We start from the raw sequence: 16,470 nt of genomic DNA on the forward strand, positions 1-16,470 counted from the left end.
ATGTGAGGTTCGGCTCATAGATGTAAGCCGAACTGTTCATGAATGGGTTGGTTCGGCTCATAGATGTAAGCCGAACCTATTCCTGAGAGTTCAGGAATAAAAAATGTTAATGGTTCAGCTTATATAATGAAAATCGTAGATTTTAACCCATTAAAATCAAGTAGATTTTATCTTCATCTTCAAGAGAATGAAAATACGAAGATAACGCAAAAAGAATGAGGTCATTCCGACATTGGACGAAGAAGTCATGATCAAAACAAGATCGAAAAAATTCAGTCTACAACGGGAAGTTCGGCTGATAACTCATCAACACGAGTCAGCCGAACCTAAAGCCTATAAATCAATATTTTCGAAGTGTTTAAGGGTGTATAGGTCATTGCATGCCCATTAGACACCCCTTATCAATACACCCTGGTTAGGAAAATGACTTTGTATGCCTATAAAGTTTTTGGTATGCCCAATATTATGGTTCTTACTATTGTCGAGAGACAATTGTTCGTGGTTTATAATCAAGGCAAAATTGGGTCCGGAAAATAATTGGGCCTCACACTACAAGACAAAAAATATCATCAAAATTTAATTGGGGGTTATTTCTTATCCAAAAATAATAATAATGGTTAAATTACTCCTAAATCATTAGTGTTAATAATTAGGTAAGTTAAGTTAATTACTATGGTTAGATTAAAATCGAACTGTCCTGAGTTAGAAAGTCGTCAATTAATTGATACCTCCGTTAACGACTCAAACCTGCAACTTTTTCAGATTATGAAAAATCGTCATGATAATATGATGAACACTGACAATTCTAACAAAGGTCGTCATCTAAAAATTTCACATTAACGACCCTCAAAATTAACGACTCCAACAATGATCGTCAATGGACAATTAATTCTAATATAAAGGCTCGTTAGCTTGTTAGCTACAAAGATCTTTATAACAAAGGGTTGTTAGCTTGTTAGTTACAAAGATCTTCATGAAAAGGGTCGTTAGCTACCGTCTTTTATTTTTTTGCACATGGAGTCGTTAACTTCTAAAGTGAGCATCGTTTTTTTTTGCTTTCTTTTCTCATAGAGTCGTTAATTTTTAAAATGGGGTCGTTCGCAAATGATCGCTATATGTTTCTATGTTTTGGTAACGACTCTAATTTGGAGCAAAAAAAATGAAAAACCAGAATTAGGGTCGTTATCTCCCTCCTCATATATCCTAACGATTTTTCATAGTCTCTACATGCATATGAAAAATCGTTAGCCTTTATGATTTTCGGGTTAACGACCTTTAACCGTAACTGAATTTGTTTTCTTCGTGTCGTCAGTGAGATAGTTGAGAGAGGGAAAGAGGAGGAGAAGAGATTCCGTTTTTTGTTAAAAGATGGAAAAGAAATAGAGGCTTGGGACTAAAGGTGAATAGAGTTAAAAGTTTTATCATTAGGGAAGGAAAAAATAATATTTTCACTATATTTTGGAATCCCTAACATAAATGGAATGGGTATAAATTTGATGAGGCCCCTAATTATTTTCCGGGCCCCCAATTAAGCGACCTTTATAATCTCTCGATTTCACTCTCAGTTGTTCATAAAATTTTTTGTGCAGAAAATCATCTTCACACATCTTTCGACTTTGTTTTTCCTATGCGTCCATTTTGCTTTCCATTTCTACCCCTAATAAAAAGACAAGAAAAATAAACTAAAGAATCGTGGTCGTAGAAAAGTAATGATCCAATCAATCCTGGATATCTAAATTATGTCATATCTCTCTCTCTCTCTCACTCTCTGACCATCACGAGAAATTTGGGTAGTCATCATCAATCTGTCAGTCCATTCTGCAAAACCCCTTAAAATCTGCAGGTTATCAATGTGTATCAACACAGTTGTATTGGATTGGATATCACTATCTTCTCCTGTCCAAAAATTTAACTGTCCAATGTCTTCTTCAAACTCAAATTAACGCGTCTATACTTACTTCCCACTTTATAACCAGCTAACCACATTATTACTACTATAGTACTACTTCTCTTCTTCAGTCTCATTTAATGCAAATCCTCTCCATATCCATTTTTTCTACTTCAATTTTGGTACTATATAAATTAGAACATCCTGAAGAAGAGAAATTCAAATTGTTACACTGATCCATTCCCTTATTATGTCTTCTAATACTAGTAATTCTACTCTGCTATTATGCGTCATTTTCTTCTTCGCGTTTTCTTCATTTTCATTAGCGTCTAATGTTACTTATGATAGTCGCTCTTTGATTATTGATGGACAAAGAAAACTTTTCCTCTCTGCATCTATACATTATCCTCGCAGTGTACCTGGTGTGAGTATTGTATTTCCTCTCTTTGTTTTCTTCATAAATTTCTTCATTTTGGTGCTTCTTTTTTAAGTTTACGAGTGCTGATTTTTTGTGTAGATGTGGCCAGGACTGGTTAAGACTGCCAAAGAAGGAGGGATTAATGTCATTGAAACTTATGTCTTTTGGAATGGACATGAACTTTCTCCTGGGAAGGTGAGTGTTTTCTCAAAATAAAGTTCAATTTTTTTTTTCCTTCTGAAGTATTTTTGTTTCGTAATTTGATAGATTTTGAAGAGGGGTGAGTTTGGATTTTGATTATGTTAATTTGAAATTGTAGTATTATTTCGATAAGCGATGGGATTTGGTCAAGTTTGCAAAGATTGTTCAACAAGAAGGGATGTATTTGATTCTGAGGATTGGTCCATTTGTTGCTGCTGAATGGAATTTTGGGTAATGTCTTGTTAGGAATTTTTGAGTTTTTCATACTTCAATTTTTGACTTCTTGTTGGAGTTAGAAATCATACTGCGTATACTTTTGATGACAGGGGGATACCTGTTTGGCTGCATTATGTGCCAGGAACCGTCTTTAGAACTGATAACGAGCACTTCAAGGTAATGCAGCATGATTTGATAATTTTTTGTGAATTTTTAGGTTCTCTAATTGTTGGGATTTTCGTCTTCTCTTTTGTGATTCCAGTTTTATATGCAAAATTTTACGGCATATATAGTGAACCTGATGAAGAAAGAGAAGCTTTTTGCATCACAGGGAGGCCCTATCATCTTGTCCCAGGTAAACTTTTTCAAACTGCTAAATGGAGTAACAAAGGATCGTTGTATTATTTTCCACCGGATTCTGGATTTTTTTCCTAACATGTCTAGAATGTATGGGAATTGTGCCATAAATTCCAAATCCACAATGTAAGTGTCTTGGCACACACCTGCATTTTTCAATGCGAGTCAATAGGCATAGGTTCAACATTGTGTTTGGTACTGCATTCTTTTAGATCTTGTAGATTACTTCTCTTTTCACATTTTTTTTCAGTTTTTCCTGTCTTATTTTTAACAAATCCGAAGTTTTTGAGGTTTTAGTATGATATTTTATATTGCAGATAGAGAATGAGTATGGAGATATTGAAAGAGTGTATGGAGAAGGGGGCAAGCCATATGCAATGTGGGCTGCAAAGATGGCTGTTGCTCAAAATATAGGTGTACCTTGGATAATGTGCCAGCAGTATGATGCACCAGATCCTGTGGTAAGCATAATGTCGGTTTAACATAACAATTCTTTGATGGTAACCATGTTCTGTACCCCACATTTTGCATCTGTGGACATATCGCATGTCTTATTATAACTTAAGGCATTTTTACCTTAATATGAATGCAGATCAATACCTGCAATTCTTTTTACTGTGATCAATTCAAGCCCAACTCCGATAACAAGCCAAAATTTTGGACTGAGAACTGGCCTGGATGGTAATGTTTCACATTTATGCTTCCAGTTTTAGCTTAAATGTACTGTATCTTTCCTATTCAGAATCAGCTTCCTGTTCTCTTGAAGGATCACTTCAGTATAAAATGTAACTTCCTTTGGTTGTTAGTTCTGATAAAAGAGATGGCATGGTACCATATTTCATGCACTTAAGCTACCTTGAGTCCTACGTCACATGATATAGATGTGTAGGCAATTTTTCAATATTCTTTGGTGGTTAAAAAATATAATCTCCTTGGTGAAACATGTTATTTTGACATTCTAGTGATTCTATTCCAAAAAACAGTTCTTATTTTCTGCTTATTTCTTTATTCTGTACTTCATTCAGGTTCAAGACATTTGGGTCCAGGGATCCTCATAGGCCAGTTGAAGATGTTGCTTTTGCTGTTGCTCGGTTTTTTCAGAAAGGCGGTAGTGTACATAACTACTACATGGTAATCTAACTACAAAGGAAGATACTTAACTTCTTTCTTTTTTTGTCTTGGTGTAATATGCTTCACTTCCTATCTACTTGTAGCATCTAACTTCCTAATGACATTACTGAATTCCACACTTCATTTGTTTTTTCCAGTATCATGGTGGGACAAATTTTGGTCGCACTTCAGGAGGGCCGTTCATTACTACAAGCTATGACTATGATGCACCAATTGATGAATATGGTTGGCTATTCCAGATTCCTGACATTCAAAATTTGAACGGCTAAAAGCTTTCTCAGTAGAGTACTAGCCTGGAAAATTGTCTAAAATTGTAGAGACTAAAAAAGGACGTATTTGATCTATTTGAAACTGCATGTGACTTCAATAAAAACAATATCCTAATGGGTTACATGAATTGCTCGGCTTCCAAAATGGGGACACCTCAAGCAACTTCATGAAGCTATAATGTTATGTGAGCATGCACTGCTACATGGTGTACAAACTCTGGTGTCTCTTGGTCCTTCTCAAGAGGTGACTTTCTTTCTTTTTGAGTACTGAGTATCTACTTTGATGGAATAGGGACCTATCAAGGAACTTTCTACACTATCATGTGAAGCTTAGGAACATCAAGAATTTTTAATGATAGCTTTTCAAAAGAGAATGTGCGTAGTCTGCATCCATCTCAACCAGAATAGTTCCTGCAAATATTCATGAACTTTTCATCTCTATGTAGGCTGATGTTTACTCTGAAGCTTCGGGAGGCTGTGCTGCTTTCCTTTCTAATGCTGATGAAGAAAATGATAAGACAGTCACCTTTAAGAATGTAACATATCATCTTCCAGCCTGGTCAGTCAGTATCTTGCCAGACTGCAAGAAGGTGGCGTTTAACACGGCAAAGGTCAGACACCTGTCATACGGCAATTTTTCAAATTCTTATAGGAGTATTAAAATTTGTTAATGCTCAAAAAACATTATAAATATCTCAAAAAACCTGCATACAGAAATTAGCTTTCTCTCTAGATGAGGCAAAATATTAGCCTACTGCGCTGCATACTTAAGAGGCATTGTCATTATTCATGGATTTAGTTATAAGGTTTCACCTTGTCAATATTCAATATTCATTAACCTTGTCTATCTATAGTGCATCCAATACTTTACTGACTCCTGAGCTGGTGTACAAAGCTATTTTACCGCGTGAGTAAATGTCATTAACCATCACTTACTGTAACTTCTCTGCTGCTTTAGAACCAAATACTTCAGGACATAAAATAGAATATGAACTGCACTATCAACGATGCAAGTTAAATGCTATCTCCCCTATCAATACCTGTTTGGTATCATATTCCTGATAATTATAGACTGCATAGTTGGAATTCCTCTGATCTTGTAATTCCAGGATGATTAGTACTTTTAACCATTCCTCACAATAACTTTCAACAGGTTGGATTTCAAAGCTCCATAGTGGAAATGGCACCAGAAAATCTTCAGGTGTCTTCAGATAAAAAGTCGGGCAGTCTGCAGTGGGATATATTTACAGAAAAGGCAGGGGTCTGGGGAGCAGCTGATTTTACTAAAAATGGTTTGGTAGATCACATAAATACAACAAAAGATACTACTGACTACCTTTGGTACACAACAAGGTAGGATTTGTTATCTCGTATAAAATGTTATGGCATTGGTTTTACAACCTGGTCCAAAGTAGACTCTCAGAGGGTAATTATGTTAAGCAGTACTGATCATAGTGCTCCAAACCGACCAGTATGTAGGACTGAAGACCATGCTATTATTACCTTTACAGATTCTGTTGATAGAAACTGCACTAGTGTTGTCTATGTTCACAACTAGAATGTGTTCAAGTAAAACAACGTAAATCGTAAAAACCCATTTTTGATGAGAAGCAGTTTATTAACCAATAGTTCTCTTACATACAACTAGTTAAGCATATAGACAGCAAAACCACACACGATGTTTGAAGGGCTACTCGGTGCAATCTTTCACCATTCTAAAACAGAGACTTTCTTTCAGTTCCCTGCAATAACCTGATATTGCAATCTATGAAGAAAGATAAAGCATTATTGTTAGCAAACTAGGTGTTGGTGAGGTACATAACAGTTACCTTTTCGCTATACACATGCCACTTTATTGAACATTAGACAAATTACAGGTCTACTGGAGATGTGTACAGTAAATAGCTGCCTCTTTTTCAAGCATCTCGTAGTTTTTGCATCGCTTTATCTATTTAGCCCAATGGCACTAAAGCGCAAGCGTTCTTAGCAGCAAAAAAAAAGAAAAGAAAAAGTGCAAGCGTTCAGTAAATTGCATTCTGTGATGCTAATGTATTTTTTTCAAATGACCTTGTACTGGCAGTGTGTATGTTAATGAAAATGAGAGCTTTTTGAGTAATGGAAGCCGTCCAAAGCTTGTCATTTCATCGAATGGTCATGCTCTGCTTGCTTTTATCAATCAGAAGCTTGAAGGTAATTCTTTCTTTATCCTGCAAAACTTTCTACCTGAACAATCACTTTCTTGACCTGTCTTTTCTTCCATTTTCTTCATCTGGTTGTGGAATTTATATAACATATTGCTCAATTACTCATTCAAAGCCACACCTTCAAGTCTGCTGTTAACCATGTCACATGACATAGTCATGGGACTCATAATTAAAAACCATGCTTCAGTCTTTTTACCAGGGATCGTGTTCCCCTGCTCCACTTCACCTCAAGTGCCTCCAGAATCAAATTCACTCCTACCTTTCATTTAGTACCAATTTGACGGGCTAGACCATGCAATTCACAAATATCATGGATTTAACAAAACTAGGGAATCGAAGGAAACGTACACTCTAGTTAAAAAAAACACATAACCCCACTTTGTAACTGGAGGATTCAAACTATCAATCTGTCCGTACTAGAATTAATATGGTATCTCACATGCAAAAGCAGTAAAACACATACACCAATTTCCTTATTATCATGATCTTGGTTAGATACATATCAGTGAGTTCCATGACTTATATCTTACAGCTACATTCATCTCTGTACATCTATAGCTAGCGCAGCTGGAAACGGTGGTGGCTCGGCTTTCAAATTTGACAGTCCCATTAATTTGAAGGCTGGGAAGAATGACATTGATCTTCTTGGCATGACAGTGGGTTTATCAGTGAGTACTTGATTCTCTTTAATAATCTAATTTTTTAACAGTTTTTTTCCAGCGGAGTAACACCAAACTATTGTAATAATTCCCACAATTACATCATTATAAAAGTAAGTTCCAACTTCCATTCGAGCTCATAAGTCATAACATAATGATCACCAACTTCTGTTTTGTTCATTTCAGAATGCAGGACCATTTTATGATTTTGTACCAGCAGGGCTAACCAGTGTGAAGTTAGAGGGGTTCAATAATGGAACCATTGACTTGTCATCAAATACCTGGATTTATAAGGTGATCCCAGTATTCACATCCTTTATTTTGAGTAGTTTTTGAGTATCATTTCTGAGTCTCTGACTCAATATTCTTGAAGCATTTTCTTCTGTAGCAGTTACAATATCTTTTTCATGTATCACTTTCTGTGCTAGTGTATTGTGCAACTAGGGATATAGAAATATGACCGAGCCAACCCATCTGATCCAAATGAGTTGCAGTGGACGTTATTACTGAACTATTTAATAACGCAAGTAATAAATGTTGCGCAACAGCAACATGCTTAAGCTGTTGAGCGACAATGGTTTACTTTCTACATAGCTTTTCGCAAGTGTCCTCGTTTTTACCTATTTTTCTTCTTCTTTTTCTGCTCCAGATTGGGCTAGAAGGTGAACACCTTAAGATATACCAGCCAAGTGGTACAAACAGTGTGAAGTGGCAGTCAACTTCAGAGCCACCAAAAAATCAACCTCTCACATGGTACAAGGTAAGTGCCCCCAGTTCGATTGACAAGGTTAATCTTTTCAAGATGTTTACAAATGTGATATTCCAGAGGGATAGTAACTGGAGAAATATCACTTGGTTATGTGCCAACTCCTATGGCTGTTTCTTACAGCATGCTCAACATTTTGTAGGCTGTAGTGGATGCTCCAAATGGAGATGAACCAATTGGTTTAGATATGGTAGACATGGGCAAAGGCCTTGCTTGGCTGAATGGAGAAGAAATTGGAAGATACTGGCCAAGGCCAAGCTCTATATATGAGACCTGCACTGCTGATTGCAATTACAGAGGCAAATTTAATCCAAACAAATGCAGCACTGGTTGTGGTGAACCAACTCAAAGATGGTACGGCCGTTTTTTTTAAATCATATATTACACAACTATATAAAACATAACAAAGACTGATGATATCAATTCTGAAACTTGTGTCCGTACTAATGTAAATCCTGAAGTCAAACTTGTGGCATTTCTGTTTGCACACTCTGCAGTTGTTTTATAATTATTGAACGACAAACTAATACATCTTTGAATCAGGTACCATGTTCCAAGGTCTTGGTTCAAGCCATCTGGAAATATTCTTGTGATTTTTGAAGAGAAAGGGGAAGATCCAAGTCGAATTAAATTCTCAAGACGAAAAGTTACAGGTGTATGTGCTCTTATTTCAGAGGATTATCCCTCTCTAGAGTATGAATCTTGGAATGAGGATATGACAGTTAAAAAAGAGATCAGACCAACTCTCCATCTGAATTGCCCCAAGGGTACACTGATATCTGCAATAAAATTTGCAAGCTTTGGAACCCCAACAGGAAAATGCGGTTCTTACAGCAAGGGGGACTGCCACGATCCTACTTCTCTTTCGAAAGTTGAACAGGTAAATGTCGTCTTGATTCAGTTTTTATTTGCTATGTTTATTTGCTTGTTAAATGACTGTGTTCAATTGCATTCACAGGTCTGCTTAAACAAGCAAGAGTGTGCTTTATCATTGTCAAAGAGGAACTTCAATATGACCATATGCCATACCTCAACAAAGAAGCTAGCTGTTGAAGCTGAATGCAGTACCAGCAGCTGATGAGTTATAATAGCTGCAGCAACTAAGTCAGCTTACATCTACACGTTACAAATGTTCCATTTTTGTCAGTCATACGGGTCCAGCCAGATTCTTAGCCTATAGAAGCAATATATAAACGATATAAATGTTTTTCCTCAAGAGGGAAATAAAGAGTTTCCTTTTTCTTTTCATTTACTTTTTTGCTTGGGTTATTTAGCCTGGCATTTTTAGGGGCGATCCCAAAAAAAATTAGGGGCGATTTTTTTATTCCCAACCCATACACAACGTTAAGGGATGTCCAAAAACGCGGAGAATACGTTAGTGCCCTTACACAATCAGAAGCTTTTTTGTGTCCGATTAATATACCGCAATCGGAAGCTTATTAACGTGATTATACTACCGATTAAGTGCGTTTTTGTGCCTAACTCGTATCTGGCTTCTATAACAATCGATAGGACTGAGAACCTCACTAAGCTATCGATTATAGTACCTCCTAAATTCCCAAAATTGGTGACTTCGTCAAAGAAGAAATTTGGGGCAACTTAGAATCGGTAGGCAGATTAACTGTCGATTATTCTTGTTCCCAAATTCGAGAAAATGAGATTTCTGCAAAAACAAAATTTGGGGCAACTGCATAATCGGAAGTCCTATTATCTACCGATTATTTTAGTTCTCAAATTCGAAAAATTTGAGATTTCTGCAAAAACCAAATTTGGGGCAACTGTATAATCGGAAGTTACAACACCTTATTTGACTACCGATTATACAGTTTCCCCAACAAAATAGAGCCGTTGGAATTCTAAACTCTATATAAGGATTGTATCCTTTTACCCTCTATGGAACCTTTAAACTCTCTCCAACATCATCTTCAACATAATGCCCCAACCATTCATCAATCCAACGGAGTTCACGATTGAAGAAGATTTATCTTTATGTAGGCGGTATGTTCAATTCTATCCGAGACGAGGAGAAGAACGTAGGCAAGGCGGCATAATGAGTATGAGTTATTTGGGGAGAATTCACGAAAATTTTTGCACCGACACCGGTAACCCAAACAACCGCCACTCCGCTGATCTTTTCTGCCGAATTGGTTCAATAAACGGACACGTCGAAGAATTCGTCCATTTAACTTATCTTGTGAATCAATATCGATTGAGGGGTGAAACCAATGATGAGATTATAGAACGATCTCTCGGGGAATGGCGGAGATGAAAAAGATCAAGCTTTCGTTATGAAGCTCATTTTAGAATCCTTAGGGCGATGGAAAGATTTAATCCGTTTAGGACTCGTCCAACACGTCCACGACGCTAATCACAGTACCCTGTAATAGAATTATGGAAGTTCAATGAAAAATTATGATGATATGTAGGTGATATTGTTATGAATTTCAAAATATTTATGAAAATCGAAAGTTTTAATTCTTTGTATACCTACCGATTATACTCCAACGGCTATTTCTTTCAAAAGAATCTAGTCGTGCCTCGAAAACCACACACAATCGGTAGTATATAACTATCAATGTCTACCGATTATACCACTCTAATGAGACTGAGAACTCTGTTGACAAAACAACCTATAATCGGCAGTATATGACTATCAATGTCTACCGATTACGCATAATCGGTTGCTTTGGTTCAACCATTTCCTACCGATTTTATGGAATAATTGTACGTAATTTCAGTACAGTCTTGTAAAAGTACGCATCAACGGCCATATTTTCAAAAAATAGAGACGCTGGGACTCTCATCTATATGAGGAGAGTAAACTCTTCTTATTTGTGCACCAAAAAACACATATATAGCATCGTGTATTCTACAAATACATTTTCCATCGTCTACTCTTGTGAATTCATTCTATATCTTAATTTACAAGCATGGCAACGTTTGACGCAGCTGAAGATTTGGTCATTGTGAAAACATGGTATCATGAAACAAGACGTGAAGATGTCATAGCAGGAAGGTTAACACCCGAAGTCTTTTGGGCGAGGGTATATAGCCAATTTGTGCGAGAGTATGGAAATCCAAAGCAAAGATCACTCCAACAAGTTCATGATCGTTTCCGACTTGTCCAAAAAGGGGTAAATGATTACATAACGATACAAAAGAGGATGTTTAACACTAGCCACTTAAGCTTGTCGATCCAACAATTTGTAAGTATTTGCATACTTTTTTTAAATAACACCGGGTGTCTAATCTTTCTTACTAAAACGAAGTTGACATAATTTTGTGTTTGTTTATGTAGGAGACACTCGCAAAAAGACAGTACTTAGTGGAAAAGGGTGAAGAATTCACTTATGATGGGAGTTATGAATTCCTGAAGTCTGTGGCAACAGTGTGAAGATTGATCGATGGTTACAATCAGAGGTTATTAAGTTATGTAGTCTACCGAGTACAGGAAACCAGAAGTTTATTTCAGATGTTGTCTGCCGATTCTGGTAAAAAATTTCACTCTTTTTTGTCAGAGTTTGTTGACAATCAGATGTTTATTTAATATGTAATCTACCGATTCTGGGAAAAATTTTCAGCTTTTTTGTCAGACTTACAATCGGAAGTAGCATTAGAAAATATGATAACCGATTATAACATTGATTGTTTCTGTTTACAAAAGCTTGTATAATCGGTTGATATATTAATAATATACCTACCGATTATAGCTTTATACTTCACAGAAGTTTCCAAAAAGTTCCAAAAAAACACATCTTTCAAAAGTAACGATCATTCATCTTCATCATCTGACGGAACCAATTCGAGTAGGCCTTCCGGAAAGTTGTCCTTCATGACGCGATCCCAATCCAACATGTTGGTCTCATATTGTTTCAACCAATCGTTACAATGATTCGTTGGGTAGTAATCACTCCAACCACCCAACGGAGGTAATGGGCACTCTCTCTTTACTCTTAAACCGATAAAATGCATCTCATTCACAAATGCCATAACAATTCTTCTATATTTAACCGATTCATCGCAAACCATCCTTGTAGGTGCAAACGTAAAAGAGTGTCCATACTTAGGAGGAACAAAGAAATGTACCACACAATTCAAAGTGTCCGCTAAGAGATATCCACATTTAGGCATTGTCATCCAATACTTGGATCTGATTGTCTTCAATCCGTTTCGGCACTTTACACGCGCAACTAAGTCTTTGAATTGTAGTTCTTTGTCGTGTCTATCTTCTTCCTTCATCATCCCAATATAGAAATCCTTGTCCTTGATTAGTTGTACCGCCATCTTAGTTCTTAAATCTTTCCATTGGGTGACATCTTCGTTCACCGTCTCTCCAAAGTAACCAATTTGTTCCATAGCGACATGAAACCCACAATTGCCATCCCCATCAACCTCGACGGTGGACAAAACAAATGGAACAATGAGTGGAGGGAGTTGTTCCATATACTCTTCTATAATCGTATACCTTGATCGTGTTGGTCTTCCATTAAAATCCCTAGGACAACGAAGAGTACCATACTTCTCTCTTATAGTCACCATTTCCGTTGATTGTGTTTGTTGCGAGTTGCTCATTTGATCAATAACTACGGAGCTAGTTTGGGTCTCCACCAACACAACTTCTTCCACCGCCTCGGCTTGACTTACTTGAGAAGGCTCGGTAGAGACCTTTGGCCTCACTTGTCGAACGGTCGGTCCACTTTGATCTTTTTTTGGACAACCTTTTTTCTTTTGTACCGGCTCATCTTCAAATTCGGCTTCCGAATGCTCATGCCTACACAATATTCTTTTATTAGACAAATACTCCTTCAATTCTTTTCTTTCAATGGTCCTCGAAACTTCGGTGTTTGGCCTACCTGCACTGTTTTTCTTGATAGGTTCATCAACCTCCCTTAAACGAGGGTGAAGAGCTTTCTTCAAATCATGCATCAATATTTGCTTCTTGGCGCCATTTGATGTAGCATAACGCTCGGCTATTCTTGCACACAATTCCGACTCCATGAACAACGGACCATCAACTACGGGGGTGCTTGGAGTGAAAGTTAATTGCTTCCAAAATGGATGAATATCATTGATGTCAATCACATCGACGTACCTACCCATTTTATGACGACATGAGAGACCAATACCTATCATATCCTTGCAAACACAAACCGTATTCTCGTCATCATAAGCCTTATATAACTTCAATTGTTCCATCATGTGATTTATTTCCCATTTTGAAACTTTATGAATGATGCCCCTTAGAAGCAATCTTTCCTTTTCATGTTCCGTAGAAAATTTATGCACACTAAATTGCATAGAATCCTTAATCTTTACGAGATCACGATTGGTGAATTCATGGATTGCTTCTTGGATCGACACAACTCTATTTTGATTACCTAGAAGTATTTTCTTTAATCGGCCATGAGACCCCTCCGCAATGCTCGTCGCCTCGTTCTTAAAGTTACGATATTCATATGTCCATGCATACACAAACCTCTCCTTAATCGGTAACCATTGTGTTTTACAATACTCAACGGCCTTTGGGTAGTCCGTGCCATATTCATCCTCAAACTTCTTCAAGTTACGTTCGTATCTTTCCTCGGTTATTGACCAAACGATCTTGTCCCATGCTTTCATGAACGCTCTCCAAATCATTCCATCCTCCTTCCATTTTTCATCAAATAACCTCTTCTCTTCCTCTCTTTGTTCCACGGTTAATTTACTAATGCGCTCGTCCTCTTCCTTCAACCTCTTGGTACCCTTCCTTGTTTTTTTAGCTTGGAAATGGAGATGGAAATTGTGTTTGATGTTGCATTGAATGTGCCACGTACATTGCAAATTTTGGGCTTCAGGAAACAGTACCGCTATTGCATGCATTAAGGCTTGATCGTATCCGTTACAATAACCCTTGGAAAATTATTTCCATTATAAATGGACCTCAACGTCTCCAACATCCAAATGAAACTCACGTTGTTCTCATGATCCATTAAACCCCATGCAATGGTAAACATGTTTTTGTCCGAAGTGTGAAAAGCAATGTTCAACAAAGGCATGTTATATTTGTTTATCTTGTATGTGGCATCTATCAACAAAATTTGATGAAAACACTAAGCTAATTTTATCATTTCGGGATGTGCCAAGAAAATACGTACCACTTTACCATCCTTTTCTTCCGTTCTCAACGTGTAGTCATGTAACTCATCTAACCACTTTGATTGTTGCATGACCGTTCTACCATCCCATTCCGTCATTTTGATCGTAGCTAGGGACGACTTAATTGTAGACAAAGAAGACAAGTTTTCGGGGTCGTCCGCCTTTATTTTACTTAAGATCACACTCGCCTTTTGGATACGCATAGACCTCACCGTCTACATTTCATGTGGTTTTAACTTCACAACCATTACATGTCCAATAAGAGTATCCGGATCATCGTGGTTGTGACAACCATTATCAACTTTAGACATTTCCCACTCTTTACTTTCCTTACCATAGGGCTTATATAAGACAATCTTAAATGCGCATCCAATCTTCTTTGTATGAGTTCGATACTTCTTCCTCTGCGTCTTCCTTACATACTTATTATTCTTTCCCTCGTGACTCTTTTTCTTCCCACCTGACTCACACACCATTTCAAACCTAACGTCCTTCACACAAGGGTTCTGAACTACCACGCACATATTCTTCACAAGCCATACCTTTGCCTCCTTCTTACTTCCAAATATCTAAATGTGCATATAAAAAAACAAAAATAATAAGCATAACCATGTAACATACATGATTGGAAAAATAGAAGATGATTCATGACCATACCAAATCGTTTGCATAGCGTAGGGAAGTATCCGGCCTCAAATAATAATCGTCATTAACCGCTACAATCGCCTACGCACCATAAGAACAAGTTGTTGATTAATAATCGGAACATAGTTTAGAGACAACACACCCAATTATAGATTAATCGGTACCATTAGGACACAGACCGACCGATTATAGATTAATCGGCAGCCTATTACGACCATAAGCTACCGATTAACGAAATAGACAAATGAACAATTTTCCTGTAAAGAAAACTTCAATAATCGGAGGTAAAAGTAATTCATAAACAATCGATTATGAAATATCAAGAATCACAAATATTTCATTTTTGGATAATTTCGTATTTGGAGCGAAGTTTTACAATCTGACGTTTGTGGATGTATAAAACTTCCGATTGTGAGAAACTGAAGCTTTCAATTTGGGGATTTTTTTCATATTCGGCAGATTATTACATCAACAGATATCCGATTTCCAATAATCGGTCGATATGGTACTAAATTAACTACCGAATATATGTCGTTCATGGCATTCAATGCATGCAGAAATCGAATTTTCACGTTCAAAAACACACACAAATGCACATAACATGGATAACTTGGGTATTAGAGTTTGATAACAACATACCTGTGCGTTTGATGCATCGTTAGCTTCGATCTCGGGTGATTCTCCATATTCTTCCATGAAAGCGTCGTTGTCTAGGGTTTCATCTCCATTAAAGTTTTGATCATTCAACATATACCCCAAATCGTCATCTCTAAACGGTAGTGAACCTTGAACTTCAACAAATTCACGTTCTTCTTCGTACCCATCCATGTTTATGGAAGTTGGAAACAATCGGAAGTTGGCGACATATACCCCTTCTTCTTCTTTTTTTCTTCTTCTTCTCTCACTCAATCGGAAGATATCTCACAATGACCCAAAAACAATTTCCAAACACTAATATATAGACCCCAGACTACCGATTACAGGATTACACTTCCGATTATTTGTATAATCGGGAACTTTATAAGTTGTATATCCTACCGATTATAGCACATTTCAAAATTCACGAGCCACATGGTTATGCCTGGCTCTGTACCCTATAAACCTATGGATTTTGGCAAAGGTTGGATTTGGGACTTCGTATAATCGGACTTTAAGAAGTAATATATCCTACCGATTAGGCTAGATTTCAAAATTCATTACATGAAGGATTTTTGAAAAAACTCATTTTGGGGCAACTTATAATCGGAAGGTTGTGGAACATATTAAAATTCCGATTACCGCTGCATCCAAAACACGAACCAAGTGGTTGTGGATGGCTGTGTACACTCAAAACCTATGAAATATGGCAAGGGATCGATCTGGGACTCCTTATAATCGGTAGGTTGTTAAGCTGTACAAACTTCCGATTATAACAGGTTTCAAAATTCATTACGTGAAGGATTTTAGAAAAAACTCATTTTGGGGCAACTTATAATCGGTAGGTTTTGTAACCTATTTAGTTTCCGATTATGGCTACATCCACAACTTAAGCCAAGTGGTTATGGTTGGATCTACACCCCTTAGAACCTATATAATTTGGCC

General features: G+C 37.0%; 1 protein-coding gene across 2 annotated transcripts; it reads left to right on the forward strand.

Moving 5' to 3' along the window:
- The first annotated feature begins 1,816 nt into the window (after positions 1-1,816).
- Positions 1,817-9,358, forward strand: LOC113356417 (beta-galactosidase 10-like). Of its 2 annotated transcripts, none has more exons than XM_026599541.1 (19): positions 1,817-2,312; positions 2,406-2,501; positions 2,626-2,738; positions 2,834-2,900; positions 2,986-3,078; positions 3,398-3,541; positions 3,673-3,761; positions 4,106-4,211; positions 4,349-4,436; positions 4,606-4,724; positions 4,927-5,091; positions 5,634-5,833; positions 6,561-6,670; positions 7,243-7,352; positions 7,530-7,637; positions 7,993-8,103; positions 8,252-8,463; positions 8,653-8,989; positions 9,068-9,358. In XM_026599541.1, exons 1-19 carry the CDS (start codon positions 2,139-2,141, stop codon positions 9,185-9,187), a joined length of 2,562 nt encoding a protein of 853 aa, XP_026455326.1. In that variant the 5' UTR covers positions 1,817-2,138; the 3' UTR covers positions 9,188-9,358. The 2 variants fall into 2 exon arrangements, with proteins under 2 accessions (XP_026455326.1, XP_026455327.1); XM_026599542.1 differs by having other exon boundaries at positions 2,180-2,312; positions 2,416-2,501.
- Positions 9,359-16,470: the final 7,112 nt, after the last annotated feature.

This window comes from Papaver somniferum, chromosome 3, assembly GCF_003573695.1.
Source record: "Papaver somniferum cultivar HN1 chromosome 3, ASM357369v1, whole genome shotgun sequence".
Classification (NCBI taxonomy): Eukaryota; Viridiplantae; Streptophyta; class Magnoliopsida; order Ranunculales; family Papaveraceae; genus Papaver; species Papaver somniferum.